The following is a 20,413-nucleotide window of genomic DNA, read 5'->3' as shown; positions in this document are numbered from 1 at the left end:
TTTGCTCCAATTGCATGTCTAAATGTGCTACTAACGCCACCACTACTGTGATGGAGGTGTGTCTGACCACATGGGAAAAGACCTCATCATAGTCAACCCCTTTCCTCTGTGAGTAACCCTTTGCTACTAGACAAGCCTTGAATTTTCCCCCTTTTTCTGATATTGCTTCTTTCTTCTTATACACCCATTTGCACCCTATTGCTCTCTTCCCCTCGGGAAGCTTCGCCAATTCCCATGTTTGGTTTTTATGCAAAGACTCCATCTCCTCCACCATAGCACTCATCCATCTACTTTTCTCTTGGCTTTGTACTGCCTCCTGAAAAGTAGTAGGATCCCCGCTACTAGTAATAAGTGCATAAGAAACCAAATATTCAAAACCATACCTGCTAGGTGGCTTGATAGTGCATGTAGGTTTGTCTGTGGCTATACGGTGATGTTGCCGATCACTTGAGCTAGAACTCTCTAGATGTTGAGCATCCTCTTCTCTACCATGGTTCTCTAGCTCCACCTGCACCACATGCTCATTAATGCTGCAATTTTCTGGCACCCGTTTATCTTCTTCCTGAGTACGTTGTAACATGCGGTTTTCATCAAAAACTACATCTCTACTGATCACCATCTTGTTTGCCTTTGGATCCCAGAGCTTGAAGCCTTTCACCCCTTTCTGATAGCCCAGAAAGATACACTGTCTAGACTTTGCATCAAGCTTCGACCTCTCCTCACAAGAAACATTTACATAGGCTGGACAGCCAAACACTCTCCAGCCAGAGTAGTCTACTCACTGCCTGTCCACACCTCCTCTGATACTATCCCATCTAGTGTTGCTCTAGGTGATATGTTAATTAAGAAACATGCCATATTCATTGCTTCTGCCCAGAAGTTCTTTGCAAGTCTTACATTCAACCTGAGACATCGAGCTTTTTTAGCTATAGTTCTATTCATCCTTTCCTCCATACCATTCTATTGTGGTATCTTGTGTACTATGAAGTGTCTCTTAATCCCATGCTGCTCACACAACTCTTTGAAGTTTGAATCTGTGTACTTAGTACCATTGTCTGACATGAGGCATTTAATCTTCCTCTCTGTCTGGTTTTCTACTTCAGCTTTTTACAACTTGAACTTGGCAAACATTTCTGACTTGTGCTGCATGAAGTACACCCAAACCTTTCATGAGTAGTCATCAATAAAGGTCACAAAATTCATGTGTCCTCCTCATGATGCTACTCTTATTGGTCCCCAAACATTTGAATGAACATAATCAAGAATCCCCTCTGTCTTGTGTGTGGCTGCCTTGAATTTTACCTTCTTATGTTTCCCAAGAACACAAAAATTGCATAAATCAAGCTTGCATGTTTTGACACCCTTCAATAGGTTTCTCTTATGAAGCTCCATCATCCCACGCACACCCATATGACCTAACCGCATATGCCACAAGACTGTACAGTCAGTCTCAAACTCTACAACTACAACTCCACCTACAACTATGGTACCTTGTAGTGTATAGATATTTCTAGATAATTTCTACCCCTTCATCACTGTCAAGATACCTTTATTCACTTTCATTATTCCACTTAGAGACTTGTAACTATATCCATTACAATCTAAAGTGCCCAATGAAATCAGATTCTTTCATAAATCCTGTATATGTCTAACATCACATAACGTTCTAATCACACCATCAAACATTTTGCATAAAGCATCATTACCCATCAGAATAGAACCAGAGTTTACTAATCTGTAGGTGTGAAACCAATCTTTATTGGGTGTCATGTGATAAGAGCATGCCGAATCCAAAATCCAAGAATCTCTGAGATGATCTGAACTGGATGAAACAAAAAGCATATCCCCGTCACCACTCTCTGAGTCTTCTTCTTCCACTACATTCGCATACTTTGATGGACTCTATTTGTTCTTTGCATTCTTTTTCTTTTTCTCTAGACAATCCTGTTTTATGTGCCTCTTTTTTTCGCACTTAAAACACGTGCTATCCTTCCTCTTCCTAGATTTAGATCGAGATTTTTTGTTACTCGATCCATTCCGAGACTTGTTTCTTCTATGTTCCTGGTTACCCTTCACCACAAGTCCTTGACCTTGTGAAGTCTCATCAGTGGATTTCTTCCTCTGATAAAAGCCTAATAGAGCACTTGTGATATCCTCCAATTCGAAAGTTTTTTTTTCCACATCAGTCGTAACCAAATTTTCATATGTAAGAGAATTCAGTAGGGAATTCAGGAACATTAGCGCCTTGTCTTCGTCTTCAAACTTCACATCAACCCGCCTCAAATCATTAATGACCTGATTGAAAACGTTGATATTCTGGCTCCGATCCGAGCCCTCTGACATCTTAAGAACATATAGTTTTTGCTTAAGATAAAGATTGTTCGTGAACGACATGGACATATACCGACTTTCCAGTTTTAACCAAACTTCAGTCGGTGATTCCTCATCCATGACGTGATACATCACGTCATCAGCCAAACAAAGCCTAATAGTCGCCACAACCTTTGCTTCCATTTCTTTCTAATCCATGTCTTCCATTCCTGCTAGTAGTTTTCCGTATAGCGCTTTCAACATACCCTATTGCACTAACATATCCTTCCCCATCCTCTACCATAATCCGAAATTCCCAGTTCTGTCGAATTTTATCATGTCAAATTTTGCAAAAGAAACCCCAATCATCATAGACTAACTTGGGTTTTCCATGTGAAGGCCCGGATTTCTAGCACGACATGTGCACAGTGAAGCCTCGACATCTTATCAAATTGAATCTCTTGACGAGATGAATCCAAGACCTGCAAAATCACCTTAATCGGACGTTAAACGAGTTGTCACGGGCCACCATAAGATTACTGTTAGGAGGTGACTCAACTCACTGAGTTGAATAGAACCAGCTTGGTTGGAACTGGGTTGAGCAAAAATGGGCTGGGTTGAGCGGAACCGCGTTAAGTGAAATGACGGACTCGGCCTATCGTCTTCTTCCTCACGACTTTTTTTTTCTCTCTACGATTTCTCATAGCTACAAGAGAAATCGCGACCTCGATGGTGTCATCTTTGGCGACGCATCGCCGGCAGAGAATAGCTCTCGGACGGCGAGGTTTGTCGTTTCCAGATTTCAGAAGAGGGATTTCCTCTTTGGGTGAAACCTCACAACGACCCCGCGACACTAGATTTCTGTTGTCCCCGGCAGCGATGATGGTCGCAGAAACTCCTCGTCACGGGGTATCAACGAACGGTGCTGAGAGGGCTTGACAGAATTGTCGACCATGCGACGGGGAGGGTTTCCACCGTGCGACCTTTGTTTCCAAAAAACAGAAAGCTCCTCTTGACGCCCTTGTTTTTTTTAAGCTCTGATACCAGTTGTTTAAGAAAACGAATGGCTATTTTTGATCTATAACAAAGATCAAAGAGATTTTACGGTGGTTCGGCAATGTGCCTATGTCCACTGGAGCGACGGCCGAAAAATTCACTAGTTTCAATTAGGGTTACATAATGCATATTTATACTAAACCCTAGACATATTTGTGTATAAAATACACAAATACCCCTATACAAAAATAGCCCCTAACCTCATGTATGAGTCATATACTTCAACAACTTTCTTCGATGGCGAAAGATGTTTATGTAGAAAATGTGGTATCCTAATCTCCCATCTAAGATGCTTATTCCGACTTAGTTATCAGATGTAATAGTGAAATCTTACATGTTAGTTTCTCTTTGTTACGTTAGGTTCGCTAGATCGTATGAAACAATTGATTAACCATTATAGCTCAAATTTTATAGTAGTCCATAATTAATATTTTAAATTATTAATCCATTTTCAAGGAACTTGTACCTTGAGAATAAACCATCCACTATAAGGTAGAAGACAAACAAAGGGTCAGTTACACTATCTACCCAACATATGGGACTATTATCAATAGTTACTAGATACAAAGCACTTAAAAGACCTAATTATGGGATTTTCAATTGCTACCAATTAGATAATACAACTCTTGATTGGTTTACTCAGACAAAGTTTACTTGTTTATTTATTTAAAGCACATAGGCAAATATTATAATCAAACTAAAAAATAAGATATATATAATCCTAAGGTGAATCTACTAGAAATTAGATGTAATGGATTAAATTTAAAATAACGTCATTCAGAAACACTGGTAAGCTGGTAAAAGTAAGGAAGTCTATTATCAATCAATCAATATAAAGATTGTAAGCATAACATTGATATAAAATTAGATGGCATCTACTCAACAAATAAACTTAGCATGCAAATCAAATCTTAAAATCCAAATACTAAAATACTAAAACCTTTGCAAAATCACTTCACTTGAGCTTTTGAGATAGTAGAACTTTAAAATTGCACTAGACGAACATGGAGGCTTTGAAATTCATGTAGGCATGGATATCTCATAAATTTGGGGCGAGTTAGTATGTATAGCACGAATCCTGACGTTTAAAACATTAGCTGTTTGGAAGCATGAAAACCTAATCATTAAAATTAGGACCCAACAGAGATTTTTTAAATTTCTAAAAAAGAGAAATCATTGATTTACTTTATTATAACTGAGTACAATGAGTTAATTTTTTTTTATAATAGAAGAAACAAGTATAATCAAATTACAACTAAATTACCCATATCCCAGTTACACTGAAAGTCTAACTCCTTGTTGAAGAGCAGGTATGGAAGAGTCTTTCATGGCTCCCATAACAATAAGTCTCATAGAGCTAGAATAAATATGGTGGAGTCTTACAAGAGTCTCACAAGAGGAGCTCTTAGAGAAGACTCTCAATTAAAGGTGTTTTTTTATGTTTATTTGTTTAATTTTTGTAGGACTTATCTTTTAGTGTTTAACTTTGGGTGTAAAATGGACAAATGTAGTTTAATTATAATTGGATTTTATTTTTTTCCTCTATTATAAATAGAGGCTCATTGTACTCAAATTACAACAAGTCAGTGAAGTATTTTTCTTTCCCAAAAAATTAACATGGTATCATAGCAGATTCAATGAGTTGAATCGATCAACCCACAGAGATAATGTAATCTTTTTCTAGTTTATCATCTCTAGTAGTTGAGGTTCGTATTCTACCTTTTTCTTTCTTCCATTTCATAGTACTCGTTGTTTCCTTGGTATCACATTTCCATAATGAACTTTTCATACTTCAAATTATACATTTACGGAAATATTTTTGAGTCTATTTTTCAACACAAAATAGTTTAGGGAATTGGAGTTTTCTACAAAAAAGAAATTGATATTTGAAGCAAAAAAGGTCAAACATTCAAGAGAGGTTCGAGCAGTAGGAAAAAACTTCAAATTTTGAGGTATTTTATGCCATAAAAAATGAGACTTAATATAGAAAATTATTAGTCAAAAGAAATATCTATAAGTCTATTTTATTACATATCAAACCAATTCTCAATCTGAGTTTTCTAAAAGGAGATATCAATATTGGAAGAGTTAATGGTTATGTTGGTAAAAAAGGAAAGAGTACTCAGTTTGGCCAGATTATAGAGTCCCAAATCTATCAGATTTTTTCTCTCAAAAGAAGTATACTTTATCAAGAAATAATTTTTTAGGTAAGTTATTGAAGTCAAGTTTTGGAATGAGCAACTTTTATGTCAATTTGATCTATACATAAGGAGATATTCGCATTGGAGTCGGCAAGGGTCAAGCTTTAAGATGAAAAAAATCAAGAGGTCATAAAAGATTCAAGAACAAAGTTTTTTATGTCAAATTAGGTGTCAATTTAAAGCTATTAGAGTCTAGTTTCTTGAAAAATAAACCATTTGTGATTTTGAGCTATATTTGGGGAGATATTAATATTAGAAGTACTAAGGTTAGTTTTACTGAAAATCTCTCATTTTCCTATTTTCTCTCCTATTATCTGTCTAAGCATTGACATGAATTGAGTTTCCTTTTCTCCTATGATCCTATTTTTTAGCCAAATTTCTCTTCTAATCGTAGAGTTTTGGTCTGACTTAATCACTCCATGATGTGCTTGTTCTAGGTATGCAATATCCTACTTTGATGTTGTTTTCAAGTTTGATATTTTTATTACTTGGTTGTGTATTTTCTGCATTGTCAACTCAAAAATTATGGTCAACCCAAAAAAATTATACTTGGTCAAATTTATGAAGTTCTACCATTATAGTCTTTTCTAGTTTTTTTTTTAAATCATATTTTAGATTCGGTTGGAAGTATGAGTGTTGCATAATTGCCTCCATCCGGTTAAAATTATTTTCCTCTAGTATTTCTTCAGTTTATCATCCTGTGTTTTAAAGCTCAATTCCAACACGCTAGCCATATTTAATGTTTACAGCTTAAAAGAGGAAACACATGCACCTGAGCACTTGTGTGACTTAAAAAGGGGAAACAAGAACTTGATGATGCATGTCCACTTTATTGAGTTCTTTGTAGGGGTTGGACGTCACTCTCACCTAAAATGGTTTCACTATTGAATACTAGCAGATGATCATGGTTCGTGAAACACTAAACACGACGATTAATTAAACACTCAAAGGAAGACATTCATTTAATCCATGGGAAAATCCTATTCTCCATTTATTATACAAGTAGCAGATGATCATTTTATTTGATTGTTTTCTTTCCTGGGTATGGACAGGTTAAGTATCTGTGTTCTGTATCAGTTTCGAGTTTAATTCTGGGGAATTATTTGGTGAATGGCCTTCTTTACTTCCACTATGCTGACCTTCTTTCCATTTATTTTGCCCTTCACCTGAAATTTTAATGGATTCGTTAGCCATTACTCATCACTTTATCCAATTGAATGAATGAAGCGAACCTGAGACTAGTCAAGAATTTACCATAGCGCGTAGTTTTGCTACAATAACTCCATTTGCACTGGAAGACTGAACCGCTGTCACCTCCATCCGAAGCTGGTACATGGTTTGCATTATCTCGAGTAGCAGTCCTTCTTTGTAAGGACACTGCATCTCCAAGAGTGCATCGTTCTCAATTATGGAGACCTGTAGACTGTTGTTCACTGGTGATATTATCCTAGTTTTTGCGTTACTGCTCTCTTCCACAACTCTCACTTTCCTCTTGTTAATGGTGGAAATTCTAGTCCTGTCGCTGCCATGGTTAGCGGAGTTGCTAGCTGGTCGCTCCGATGGCTCTTTCGAATTATTACACTTGTGGGTCTCTGCTCCCAGCTTCGATCTTTCGTCCGTTTCTGCGTGCCTGTTTCGGGATTCCAAATCCTGTATTTTCTTTCTCAGTTGCTTCACGTACTCGATAGTATCACCAAGAATCGAAGCCTTGTCCATCTGCGCAGCAGAAGAAGTACAACTGACGCCCTCAGGAACGAATCGATTAATTAACTGGAACCGTATGTACTATTCGTTAAAAAATTTAAAACGATCGGGAGATGAAACTATTAATTTACTGACCTTCGTGACAAATGGGACGAGTGTCCGAAGGATAATGAATCTCTCGTTCAGCTTCTCTCTTCTTCGCCTCTCGGCAAGGACATGGTTGGCGCTGAGTTCGTCCTGAGGTGTGCTTCTGCGAAATTTGTTGGCGGAGATTCCGTCGAGGGACATGGGGGAGTTGTCGTCTCGTGACTTGGTGTGAAGGAAGGGAACGGTGCAGAGAACATACTTGAGCATATACTGGGAAGCAGCCCCCGGAGGGGAACGGAGGTGAATCCCGCCTCTGTAACTCCATTTGGAGAAAGCCGATTGGTGAGAGTAGCTCAAGTAACCGTCGGAGGAGAAGGTATGAGAAGCCCATCGGCTGGAGTTCAGTTCAAGGATGGCCGAAACTGCCTGGAAGTACTGCGTGTCTTCTTGGCTCATTTCGTGCATCGGCAGTGATCCTGAAAAGCCACCACTCAGCTCTTCCTGCAACAGTTCCCAGGCACGATCTGGGTCAACTCTGTAAGAATCAACCAGGCGTTGTGGATCTGCTTGACGACCCGAGTTGCTTGCGTCTAGCATTTGAATTTCCGCGTCCTCAGGCGAGCCCAACCTGATGTCCTCCGACATGTCCATTTGAATCAACTCACTCGCTTCAGCCACTGGTAGACTCGGAGGCAGGTCATGAGAGATTTGTCCCCACAGTTGGATGGGATCATTATGACTCGGGTTCGCCAGGCTGTATTTTTCAGTTTCCACTTCCGAGTCTGAGTCAATTTCTTCCTCCTCCTCTTCTTCCTCTTCTTCTTGGTTGCCTTGGTGATCAGTCTCTCCAGTTGGAAGGTCCAATGCTCTAAACATGGTTGGAAAAGGCGGAGACTTGAAGCAAGTCGGATCAGCTGATGCAGGATTGGACGTAGACTGCTCGGAAAGGGCAGGCTTAGGCTGTTGTTGCTGGTCGGAGTCATCCAAGAAGAAGCTCTTGGCAAGCTTTACCAGTCCCAAGTCCTCTTGAACCTGCTTTAGAGTAGAAACCACAGGTAAGAGCTCGACTAATTATTCTTTCTAGGAAATGCTTCGGCAGTACAGAAATTGAGAATACGTCTCACCCTTTCCGTTGTTCCGAGTTCAAGAACTCCTTCCAAGACGGGTATGCAGACCACTGTCTGCATTAAAACACACAGAAAAATGCAAATTTATGAGGACCACAAAAGTGGTGTTTAGTTTTGAAGTAAAGAAACTAGCAGCAGACGAACCTGGATTCGGGCACTCTGCTGGTACATGTCCATGGACACGCGTTGTATTGGAGAAGCAGAAGAGACAGGAAGACGATTAATAGATGATTACACTTAAGCTAAGTAAGCATTGCAGTTCTCTAGAGCTTGATTGTTGTTTAAATACCTTGGCTAGAATTGCCCTGGAAAAGACTTTGCTGTCAGCTTCGTTGGCCCCCGTAAGCCACATATGTTGCCTCCTGGCGAATGCCTTACCCGGTAGCCTACATATATTTATTCAACCTTAGCCATCAAAACCCATATATTGTCCAAACATTCTGAGACAGTAGCAGCTAATTATCAATCTCAAACGGTAATTAAGACAACCAAGAAGCACTATCTTCGTAGGCTCGTGGAGAATTAGGTGAGAGAACTTTAATCACTTCCATTATAATCTGTCTTCAGATGGAGGAATCTATTCCCCGACAGTTCATAGATACTGTTTTCTAACTTGAGTTTCAAAGGAAAAGATGAAGGGAGAGAGATATCCTACTTAGGGAGAATTCACTGTGAAGCAACAGAAGAAAGAGCCATGAAAAGAGAGAGAGAGAGAGAGAGAGAGTTATGACCTCCTGACTGGTTGGTGTGGGAATGAAAAAGTTAAAATTCCAAAAAAGAATGTCAGAAAGACTACTATACATGCGAATTATGTTTGGACTCGTTCGTGTCCATGAAAGTAAACAGTAAGTGCAGAATCAGTCCCATTACGAAACACTGAAAGCAAGAACATTAAGGAGTGCACCGAGTACAAGTAGTAAAGAGAGAGAGAGAGAGAAAGAAGCACTCACCCAACCCCAAGAGGGAAGGAGAAGGAGACACACATGAGATAGAACCACTCGGACTCCGTTAGATCCTCCGGCTGGAGGGCTGCACTCGGCCGGCGAACTGGCTGGTTAGCCTCTCCTGCCGACAGTGAATCGTAGAGCTCTCTCAGTTGTTGGCTCCTCTGGACAGATGCCTCCTCGGTACTTACCTCCATCGGCTGTACCGTTTTCCTCGTCTTTATCGCGCCATCGTAATACCCTTCTCCCCAAACCAAAACCCTAGCCACCACAATAATTTCCACCTGTAAGTCTACTGCAGTCCGCCAATTCGAAGCACCAATGTATCATAAAAGCTAATTACGAAAGACAAACCAAGAGGCTAACAGAAACGAGAATAAATTTTAGTTCCTTGTGAATCATGTTTATATCCGTATCGATCGAATATTGCTCTTACCCTTGCTGTGGGCACAGTTGCCAGAAGAGGCTGTAAGTCCATCGCACTCCTTGCACAGCCCCCTGCAACATCTGTTGAAGCCTGCCACTCGGCGGACATGCCATCTTTTCTCCCGCTTCACCTGTTGCGGGTTCCCTCTATCTTTTAAACCAGAAGGGTTCCGGGAATGGGCAGTAAACTAGACAAGAAAAGAGAGCAGACAAAATGGGGATTCTCCTTCTCTCCCTTCTGTCTCGACTTGCGACCGGCTTCTTCCACAACAAGGAGTGGAAGTATTTTACACCGACGAGGCTCAGAAGAAGCCAAGAAATTGAAAGGTCAGACAGACAGAAGGTAGTTAGAAATGGGAGTTGAAGGGCGATGACTGGGAAAATGCGAGGAAACGAAACGAAACGAAACGCAACGAAAAAGGTCGGCGTGAGGAAATTGAGTGCTTTTTGACTGGTCGGTCTACCGGACGGTTCACACCCGCTAGTTCTTTGGCGTGGCCCGTTGGTTGTGAGCAGTGATAAATACAAGGTTAGGTGAATCCTTCAAAATCAAAGGCAGCCGCCAGGCAAGTATTGAAGGTGAGACCACGTTGTCCTGAGAAGGCTGTAAAGAAGCCATGCAATTATTTCCTATCAGATTTAGGTCTGTTTAGACCCGTAGAAAAGAAAATAAAAATTTAATTATTATTATTCCTAAAAATAGTTAATAAAAAGGAGAATTTGATCAAATTACTCTTTGAGTTTTATGCTAAAAGAGTGAGATCAATCGTAAACACAAATCCCGGCTACGACTAACTTCTAAATTCAGGTATTCTCAATGATCTTCTTGGATTTTAAGTTTCAATACGAAAAGAGAGAGTCTCACAACTTGAAAAATAACCCTTAGATACTAAACTCTGTATGTTGACTACAAAAACTTTTAATAACCACACAAATTGTTAAGTGGTTGTGTGCATGCATGCATCAACAAATGTAAATAAACTTCAGTTGATTCTTTGTCTTTGTAGAGTCACCACCTTTAGTAGTTGTAGAATGACCACTAGCATTCACTGATATATATGTAGAGAGGGCTCTCCTTGGTACATGCCCTTCAACATGTCCAAATTTCATTCTCAAAACCTACAACCCAAATGAAGAGTAACTCTTACTTCCTAATGTCTTGACTTCAACCATAAATACAATCATTTGTTTTATAAAATGATAATAAGCACAACTTAATAAATAATAATATGTATTAAATGATGGAAATTAAATCGAATTTACGTATCTTTCCCACAACATGAATCTTACTAAATTTATACTTATAAATGTTGCTCTAGCTAGCGGAGTAGTTCATCCACATCCTTTCTGATTATGGGTACTTTTAGAAAACATGACCTGTGTCAACTAGAATACTAAATGGTGTATTTGGCTCATCATAGAACAAAGCTACAATTAGAAAATAAAAACAATTCAACATCATATATAGTTGATAATTCATCCTATGAAGTGAGCTTCATGTGTTTGGCATCGGCGGTGGCGTTAAAAATGATATTGTGGTATGGTGGAAGGCTTACCTCCATCTGAATATTATGTCCTATCTATATCATGTAACGTTGTGCTTACAAGCAGATGATGACACAAATAAAAGGTAATAGAATAATGAAAATGGATGAAAGAAATGAGATAAAATAGAAAAAAAAAATAGATTGACTTGAGTACAATGAACATCTATTTATAATAAAGGAAACAGGTATAATCATATTATAATTAAACTACCCAAAGTCAAACACTAAAATATAACCCCAAGAAGAACAACTATACAATTGAATAAAAACAAAATATTAATATAATTGAAACACCTTTAAATTGAACCTCTTTTGTGAAACCTCCTTCCCATGGGACTCTTCCTAGACTCCACAATATTAATTCTGGCTCAATGAAACTTTTGGTTAATGAGAGTCATGTAAGACTCTTTTATACATATTCTTCAACATATAATGAGATTGTGTCTCTCACACAACCTCTATTTCTATTATCATAATATATCTCCCTACTAATTCAAGATATAACTTCCTTCTTAAACCACCCCATTTTATAAATAATGAATACTTTTTTTTGTAGAAATCAAATGGTAAAATTTCATTAAAAATCAAAATAAAAATGAGAAAAAAACTAACCAAATTAAAATGGTAAGCAGATAAGCAAGTCAAATAGATTTCTTATATTGCTTTTGAAATATAAATTTCTTTCTACTCAGCCTCACTTTTCACTTAAAAAGAAAAGAAAAAACAAAAAACCAGCTGCAAATGACATTTATGGTGGCAACCACCTTGAACTAAAAATACACCAGCAACCTTTTATAGAGGTTCTCATTTGAGAAGCTAGCCTCATTCAAGCATACCCCATAACAGGCCAGTCTTTAAGCTTGTCGAATTCACTTCAAAAATTAACAAAATGATAGGTTCTGGAGAATCTATAATTTCAAGGTAGAGTGAGACAGTAATTTGAGATACATGTCCTGTGCCTCTTCTCATATAATTTGAGATCCATTTAGACTCTTTGCTCCTTTAGCCTCTTATCTGTAACAAGCTACTACGACTTAACAACAAAAACCCCACTTTTCTATATACACATTAATGATTCTTATGCAAATATAAACATTAAACATTCTTCATATGCCCCTTGATGAAATGTATATGATCTTTTCTAGTCAAAGCACAATTGAGCCTCTTTTCTAGTTAAATCTAGGCTTTATTTAAATCTTGAATGTTTTTCAAGTACTAGATTTACTTTCTTATCTAGTCAAAATACAATTAAGCCTCTACATAAATAAATTTTATAATCAAACTCAAATTCAGATTACATTCAATCCTAAGGTGAATCTAACAACAATTCAATAGGTTTAATAGATTACCATTAAACTAAAAGACATTTAAACACTGCAAATTTGGTAATACATGGAAGCTTTCTAAAACTACAATAAAATTGAATTTTCTTGGCAAAAAATCTCACTTAGAGAAGTTCCTTTTTTTCACTGCTAAAGGATTCTTGATAAAAAAATTCTTGGGAAATTTCACTTGGAATAACTTGCAAAAAAAGATATTATTGACCCACAATAATAAACATTTCTTGGTAATATTATTTCATCAAGAGTTAATTTTAATTAATTTTTAAATACTAATTCTTAGTGAAATATTTTCCTCGAGAATTAATTTATTTTAAAAAAATTATTCAAAAATATTAATACTCATAAGGTAATATACAAAATTATATATACAAAAAATAAGTGAAATGTCCAAAAATATAAATAAATAGAATTAAAGTACAAAAATATATCCAAAAATAAAAATAAGTCTAAGATTACAAAAAAAACTCTACAAATTGATCTCAATCCTATTTTTTCACTGACACCATGTATGTCATCTTTAAACTACATGGTTCAAAAACATTAAAGTATTGTAATAGTCGATTTTTTGTTTTGGGACAGTGAACCTCACATTGAGTTAGAATTTGACTAAGAATGGAGTTATTCTAAGCCAGAGCTCAAGCCAGATAAGTACCACAAAATATAGTTTCTTCAATCAATGTTTTAATAAAAAGCAAGGGAGGAGTAGAAAGGTTTCAATTAGCTTTTTAGCAATTTATGTTAATGTATTCAGATTTTTAGAAACTAGTTAAACCTCATTCAATTCAAAAATTATTTTTCAAAAATGGTGATAAGCTTTATTATTTAGTGGCCAAAAATAAATATCATGATACAATGGGCATGCAACCCAAAATTATGACTAGGTATATTGACTGGATTGAATAGCCTTTGAAGCACAACAAGAACAAAACTGGGATATTTAGGACTTGGTTTCTGTTGGAAGATGGGCCCAAGCCCTATGACCAAGGAAGACCCACATATCCAAGAGATTTGGAAGAAGGGTTCAAGTCCCATAGACCAAGGAGAAGGCCCATAGGCACACAGTGATGGTAAGATGGTAAATAAAGAATCATCTCATAGAAATGACATTGATGTAATTATTTTAAGTTCCAGGGGTATTATTATAATATTATATTTTTATCAATCTAGAAATTGAGCTTGAGGGGGGAGAGTTATGACACAAGACCATAACCTCTTTTCTTTTCTATTTTCTCCATTGGGTGTCTCACTCTTTTTCTCCATGTGGTAAATCCATTGATTACTAAAAATTAACATGGCATCAGAGCATTGATTTTTAGAACCCGTAGTATGGTTTTTAGGATTCCTAAAACTCATTATTTTTCTTTTCTCATATTGATGCTCCTTCTTTTTTATAGTTGTTGGAATTCATTTTCTGATTTTGTTGGTCGTTTTCTCCTACTGCCCAATATTACATTACTATTTTTTCTTCTTCCCAAAGAGGCCCGTGCGAATTACCAAAACCTAATGGCTTTCGAAAGGGCTCGTCGTGTGGGCTCCATTTGCATTTCTTGTAGAGCTCTGTGTGGCAGTTGGGAGATCGGAATGAGAATTGGGACGAATGCAAGAATGATTTCTTGGATGCCATTGTGCTTACTTCAGAAACTATGAGGCACTATCATATGCTTAAACATGGGTTTCTAGAAGAGATAAAATGGCAACAATCAAGTCATTTGACTCCCTTTTCCATTCAAGCATAGGCCTCATCTTAATGTTGGTTCTATTTGTAGTGGTATACATCATAGATGTCGAAGCCCTACAATTTTCTTTAAATTTTCCTATGATGGGGACATGTTCTTGCCAATTATCATTGGAGACTCTACTATTGAAAAACTTATAGAGGTCTTACTAGAGGAAGAAAGCGAGGAATGCCACGGTCTCTCTTCCACTTGATCTTGCACCTGATCATAGAACGATTTGTCTACTCTTGGACATAATGGAAGAGAACTGCAATGATCTCGACTAAGCTCAAATTTTCTCCTTTGAGATCGTTAAGGCTAGAAGTGTCCGACTGTGGAAAAATATTAGAACGATGTTTCATTGTTGTGAAATTAAAATTCTGATACGGAATGAATCTCGTCTTCCTCAACTGGGCTGGTTACAGATTTTTCGGTTCGACCAGATGCTGACAAAGATTACGCAGATAGAGGTGTACAACTACCAACTCCACTGGTTTAAGGATCAGTGGAGACAAAATGTTGAGAAGGGTGGGATGCAAAAGAAGACATCGACGACCAAAGAGGGCTGCTTTGTTTTCTTCTTCCTATTAATCCTGTTGTTGTTGTATCTCTAGGATCTCTGTTTTTCAGAAAGTCAGTCTCAAAGCCAACTTGGTTGCTGCATCTAGAGGACGATGACTTACTGATTTCAGAATCTCCTTTGCTAGCTTCCTCAGATTGATCTTCGTTGTGGATGTTGCATTGCTGTTTAAAGATCCTGTCATTCCTTTCTCGGCTCTCTGATTAAACAATATAGTAATTCCAATATGGTTCGTCGTATTTCCAGCATCACAAGATCTTTTCTCAACTATTGTTGCCAATTATCTCTGCTGAGGTTTTGTTTCTGCAGAGAATTTGTTATATCGAGGTTTTGTTTCTGCTATCCTCTTTTTTCTATTGTCCCGATCTGTTCGACCGTGGGGAAGACGATAATATTTTTCTCAATTAAAAGGAAGCGATTGATTTTAATAGCATTGGTTCTGCCCAAGTCTTGAACCTGAGTGTTTCGGTTCAGCTCGAGCTCTCTCTCAGGTTAACTGTTTTTTGTTTTGCCAAGGTAACCGAGGTCAACTCGGTTTGGGTCAACCTGACTCTGCCCACCTGTTTTTTGCCTCAATAATATGGGTCCAGGTCCTGAGTTCTATACATTTTTCTTCCGCGGCTCGGCTATATTGGTTTACTATTTGACTCGGCTCGACTCGATTCCTTGTTGTCTCCGACTAGATTATTATTTTGAAGTATTGGCAACTTATTCCTTGGTCAACATATTTTTAATGGCAACTTATTCCTTGCACAATCTTTCGATGGACTCACAGTAGATTATTTTATGGATCTTTTTTAAGGATTTTCATTATTTGGTACGTGTTACTAGGCCCAGGCCCATTTTAGTTGTTGTTATTGTGTCTCTTTGGGTGAGACATTATTATTGAAGGACTTCGCAGTTGCTGATTGTTGCTAGCATTGGTTATTCTAATGAAGAAGTACATGGTGGCCGTAGAATATTATCTTCTAGATGATTACCCGATCCCCCCCCCCCCCCCTTAATTAGCATATTTACTCCTACCATTTGAGAATCGGTGCCCTATGGAGGGATACCATGATGGAGGAGTTTTTTTACTACACTTCCAAGCTATGCCTATAGACCCACTATCTATAGAAGATAGGAGTGTGTCCAACATCTAACATGAGTCACTTGATTGAAGTATGGAGCGATGTCTTATGACTAGGACTGTTTTTACTCTCACTAATATTATGCCAGTTGGGCCTCTTGGAAGAGACCACCAGTTTGAGGGGAAGTGTTGGAAGAAATGGTAGACTGCTATTTTATATGAAAATATCCTACACACCATTTATAACAAGCTAGGCATTCATGATGTTCTCTAACCCCTAGCTTGAGGGAGAGTGTTGGAAGACGGGCCCAAACCCACACGACCAAGGAAGGCCCACACATCCAAGTGTGTTAGAAGATGGGTCAAGCCCATAAGATCAAAGAAGGCCCACACATTCAAGAGATGTGGAAGATGGGCCCAAGGCCCATAGACCAAGGAGAAGGCACATAGGCCTACATAGTGATGGCAAGATGGTAAATAAAGAGGCATCTCATAGAGATGGCATTGATGTAATTAGTTTAAGTTCTAGGGATATTATGGTAAATTTATAATTTTATCAATCTATAAATTGAGCTTCATGGGGAGGGTTAGGATACAAGTCCATAACCTCTTTTCTCTCATGTTTTCTCCAATCGATATCTCTCTCTTTTTCACCATGAGCTAAATCCATGGAGTCCTAAAAATCAACAGTTTTGGATGAATTAAAATGAGTTTTGTTGAATTTATGGAAAAGAGAAATACTTCATTGACTTCATTAACTTATTATAATCAGAATACATGAACCTCTATTTATAATAGAGGAAGGTAGTAGAGTCCAATTATAATAAAACTATTTTTGTCCCAATTACACCCAAACTCTAACACTTAAAGATAAGTCTTAACATAATTTAATAACTCAATATAGATAAAAGACAAACATAACTCAAACTAGAACTCTTCTAGGACGTGACCATAAGATAAAGATGCCTTTGTGAGTCCTTCTTGATCTTCCAACTTATGTCATAAGGATGTCAGCTCGTGGTAATCATGGTGGATCCCACTTCTTATGTGCTTGAGCCTATCTTGTGGGTCTTCCTTGGTCGTGTGGCCCATCTTATAATACTCTTAGATATGTGGGTCTTCCTTGGTTGTGTGGGCTTGGGCCTATCTTCCAACACTCCCCCTCAAGTTGGGGGTGAGAGAACAACATGAACTCTCAACTTGTTGCCAATGATGTATAAAATATTTTTGTATAAAATGGCACATCTTCCAGTATATCTGCATCTTCCAACACTCCCCTCACGCCGTTGCGTCCTTCCATGAGACTCTGCTGGCATAGTATAAGTGAGAGTAAAATTCACTCCTAGCCGGTCAGACATTGCTCCATACTCCAGTTCTAATACTGGATGTAGGGCACACTCCTTCTGTAGGTAGTATGTCTATCGACATTGCTCTAAAGTGTCCACCACCGTGTCCCTCCACAGGACAACAACTCTCAAGTGGTAGGAGTCAAGAAAGCCATTACAAGGGAAGAGGGGGGGGAGGGAGGGTGAAGGTGGGGTGGATAACATAGACTGAAAAAAATAACTACGAACTTTGACTTAGGGTTTAGGGTTTAGAGAAAAGGATCACATTACCTCCGTGAGTTGGCCAAGTCAACTCATAGAACCTGCTCTGATACCATGTTCAATTTATTGAAAAGTAAAATACTTCATTGACATAAATAACTTGTTGTAATCAGAGTACATGAACTTCTATTTATAATAGAGGAAGGTAGTAGAGTCCAATTACAATAAAACTACTCTTGTCCTAATTACACCCAAACTCTAACACTTAAAGATAAGTCCTAACATAATTAAATAATTCAATATTAATAAAAGACAAACATAACTCAAACTATAACTCTTCTAGGACGTGGCCATAAGATAAAGATTTCTTTTGTGAGTCCTTATTGATCTTCCAACTTATGTGATAAGGATGTCAGCTCGTGGTAATCATTGTGGGTCCTACTTCTTATGTACTTGAGCCCATCTTGTGGGCCTTCCTTGGTCGTGTGGCCCATCTTATAATACTCTTAGATATGTGGGTCTTTCTTGGTCGTGTGGGCTTGAGCCTATCTTCCAACAAGTTTCAAGGATTAGTATCTACTTATCTCATTTAGAGCCTTTCTAGAATTTGAAAAATCCAGCACCTTGCTTCCATCAATGGCTGGAAAAACCTCTCCTTTGCACACTTTTAACACTTTGGGAGCATCTTTACTTGAAACCCTAGAATCCTGCTCTAATATCATGCTAGATTCTAGGATTTCATGCTTAGAACAACTTGGGTTTAGGGAAAAAAGAAGGAGAAAGAAGAAGAAAAGGAGAGAAGAGAGTTTAGAAGAGAAACCTAGGCACATAAGGAAAGAAAAGAGAATGAGAAAGTGAGGAATTAGGACCCCGAGTATATGTGCCCGCCCCCCTTGGCTTTATATAGTTTTACGGTAGGAACCTAATACAAGAGAAAACATAAAAGAAACTTAAAATTTATGATAATTACATCTCATGCCACTTGCTGACTTAATTATTGTAGATGAAACTCATATTACTTTAACATGGTTAGTATATAGAACAGAATATAAAAACTTCATTGTCAATATTTTCCTCGACGATTGAACCTTTCAGATGACCTTTATCCATACCAATATTTCAAGTTCAAGAAGAAGCCTCTCAATCAGATACATCCACCCATATTGTATCAGACCATAGAGTAATGCTTCATTTGGTAGATGAATTACCAGATGGATAATCACATAAAAATGGGTGGTGGGTGAGAAATTTCATGAACATAGAAGAGAGAACATGGGAAGAGGGAGAGAGTTGGAGAAAAGTCTCATGTTGAATTTAGAAGAGAATCAATTGGGTTTCCCTCTTCTCGCCTTACTCCCCTTACTTCATTGAAAGTAAGATTCAATAAGAAAATATTTTCCTAAAAAACTAAGTAAATATAATTACATCTTCTTACACTCCCCCTCAAGTTGAAGTTTGCAACTTCAACTTGTTACATAGCATATACAAAAAACATGATAAAAAATTTCCCATCGAAGTATTCAATATCTTCAATGAGATAATGAGCTCTCAAAATTTCCGCTTCAACTTGATCTACTACAGATTGGTCTTGGCCACTTGTCAAAAAACTTTCATCTTCTATTCTCCCCCTTGGATGTCTTGAGGAAACTTGACTCTTGTCACCAACTTTTCTAAAAATTTGCCACTTTTTGGAACACTTTATTGTAAAATTTTCCAAATTTTGCTTCAACTTGATCTACTACAAATTGGTCTTGGCCACTTGTCAAAAAACTTTCATCTTCTATTCTCCCCCTTGGATGTCTTGAGAAAACTTGACTCTTGTCACCAACTTTTCTAAAAATTTGCACTTTTTGGAACACTTTATTGTAAAATTTTCCAAATTTTGCTTCAACTTGATCAACTATAGATTGGTCTTGGCCACTTGTCAAAAAACTTTCATCTTCTATTCTCCCCCTTGGATGTCTTGAGAAAACGTGACTCTTGTCACCAACTTTTCTAAAAATTTGCCACTTTTTGGAACACTTTATTGTAAAATTTTCCAAATACCTACTTCTATACATCTACTTCTCTTTCTCAAGCTGGGGATTGATGACACCGAGAGACCCAACATGCTGATCATATATATGAGAGAGAGACATCACTATTAGCTAGACAACCAATCAAATTCATGCCAAAGTTCTAAATTTATGTATCTCGGCATGCCACCTCATATTATTAGCTATTTCTTTTTATGTAAATAGCCAATGAAGGCGTGGCTTAAGTGAAGATAACGTAAGACTTTGTGAAGAACTGACTATGGTTTGATTCTTGATCATACATACCTTGGCTTTTGACATGGCAATCAATTATTTTCCTTCTCTTATTCCTTCTAGAATAAGTCACAATCAATTTTACATGCATATATCTTCTCATAATGGAATCACACATTGTGCAAAAGAGTTTTAAGCTTTTAGTACTTGTGAGGCATTGACTTGCACGTAGTAAAAGCTTTTGTTTCACAAAAAAAAGCATGTTATCCATTGCCTTATTATTCATGTTGCATGGCATTTTGAGTTGGAGGAAACAAATAAGAAATTTTAGCTTAAAGAAGCTATGACAAACAAGATATAACTCCCTATTGGCATCCACAAACAAGTGAGTAAATTTGTTTATGCTAATTCCAATTCTTGAATACTCAATATGACTATTGGGTCTTGGTTGATTGTCAGTAAGGGTCTATTCAGCTTGTACATCGTGATGAGACCATGGATTCCATCG

The 20,413-nt window shown here is 37.6% G+C and overlaps 1 protein-coding gene across 2 annotated transcripts; it reads right to left on the bottom strand.

Annotated features, from left to right (window-relative positions):
- Positions 1 to 6,499: 6,499 nt before the first annotated feature.
- On the bottom strand, positions 6,500 to 10,162 carry LOC137955527 (transcription factor BHLH42-like). 2 transcript variants are annotated; one of them, XM_068802508.1, is made up of 8 exons: positions 9,866 to 10,162; positions 9,436 to 9,690; positions 8,775 to 8,871; positions 8,630 to 8,647; positions 8,483 to 8,539; positions 7,407 to 8,390; positions 6,822 to 7,283; positions 6,500 to 6,733 (listed from the first exon to the last, which is right to left on the bottom strand). In XM_068802508.1, the coding sequence occupies exons 1-8, from the start codon at positions 9,967 to 9,969 to the stop codon at positions 6,653 to 6,655; spliced, it is 2,058 nt and encodes a 685-aa protein (XP_068658609.1). In that variant the 5' UTR covers positions 9,970 to 10,162; the 3' UTR covers positions 6,500 to 6,652. The 2 variants fall into 2 exon arrangements, with proteins under 2 accessions (XP_068658609.1, XP_068658610.1); XM_068802509.1 differs by having other exon boundaries at positions 8,630 to 8,644.
- Positions 10,163 to 20,413: the final 10,251 nt, after the last annotated feature.

Source organism: Aristolochia californica, unplaced genomic scaffold (genome assembly GCF_029961685.1).
Source record: "Aristolochia californica isolate CCGP_79_NKW_82.1479 unplaced genomic scaffold, dmAriCali1.0.hap1 SCAF_2, whole genome shotgun sequence".
Classification (NCBI taxonomy): domain Eukaryota; kingdom Viridiplantae; phylum Streptophyta; class Magnoliopsida; order Piperales; family Aristolochiaceae; genus Aristolochia; species Aristolochia californica.
This window is presented reverse-complemented; position numbering and strand designations above follow the sequence as displayed.

Bases quoted from the DNA above. Each gene is read 5' to 3' on its own strand.
- LOC137955527 (XM_068802508.1), bottom strand. From the start codon at position 9,969: ATGGCATGTCCGCCGAGTGGCAGGCTTCAACAGATGTTGCAGGGGGCT. The intron at 8,872-9,435 runs GTGAGTGCTTCT...AAATATATGTAG, and splicing joins TCCTTCCCTCTTGGGGTTGG to GCTACCGGGTAAGGCATTCG. The intron at 7,284-7,406 runs GTCAGTAAATTA...TCTGCTGCGCAG, and splicing joins TCGTCCCATTTGTCACGAAG to ATGGACAAGGCTTCGATTCT.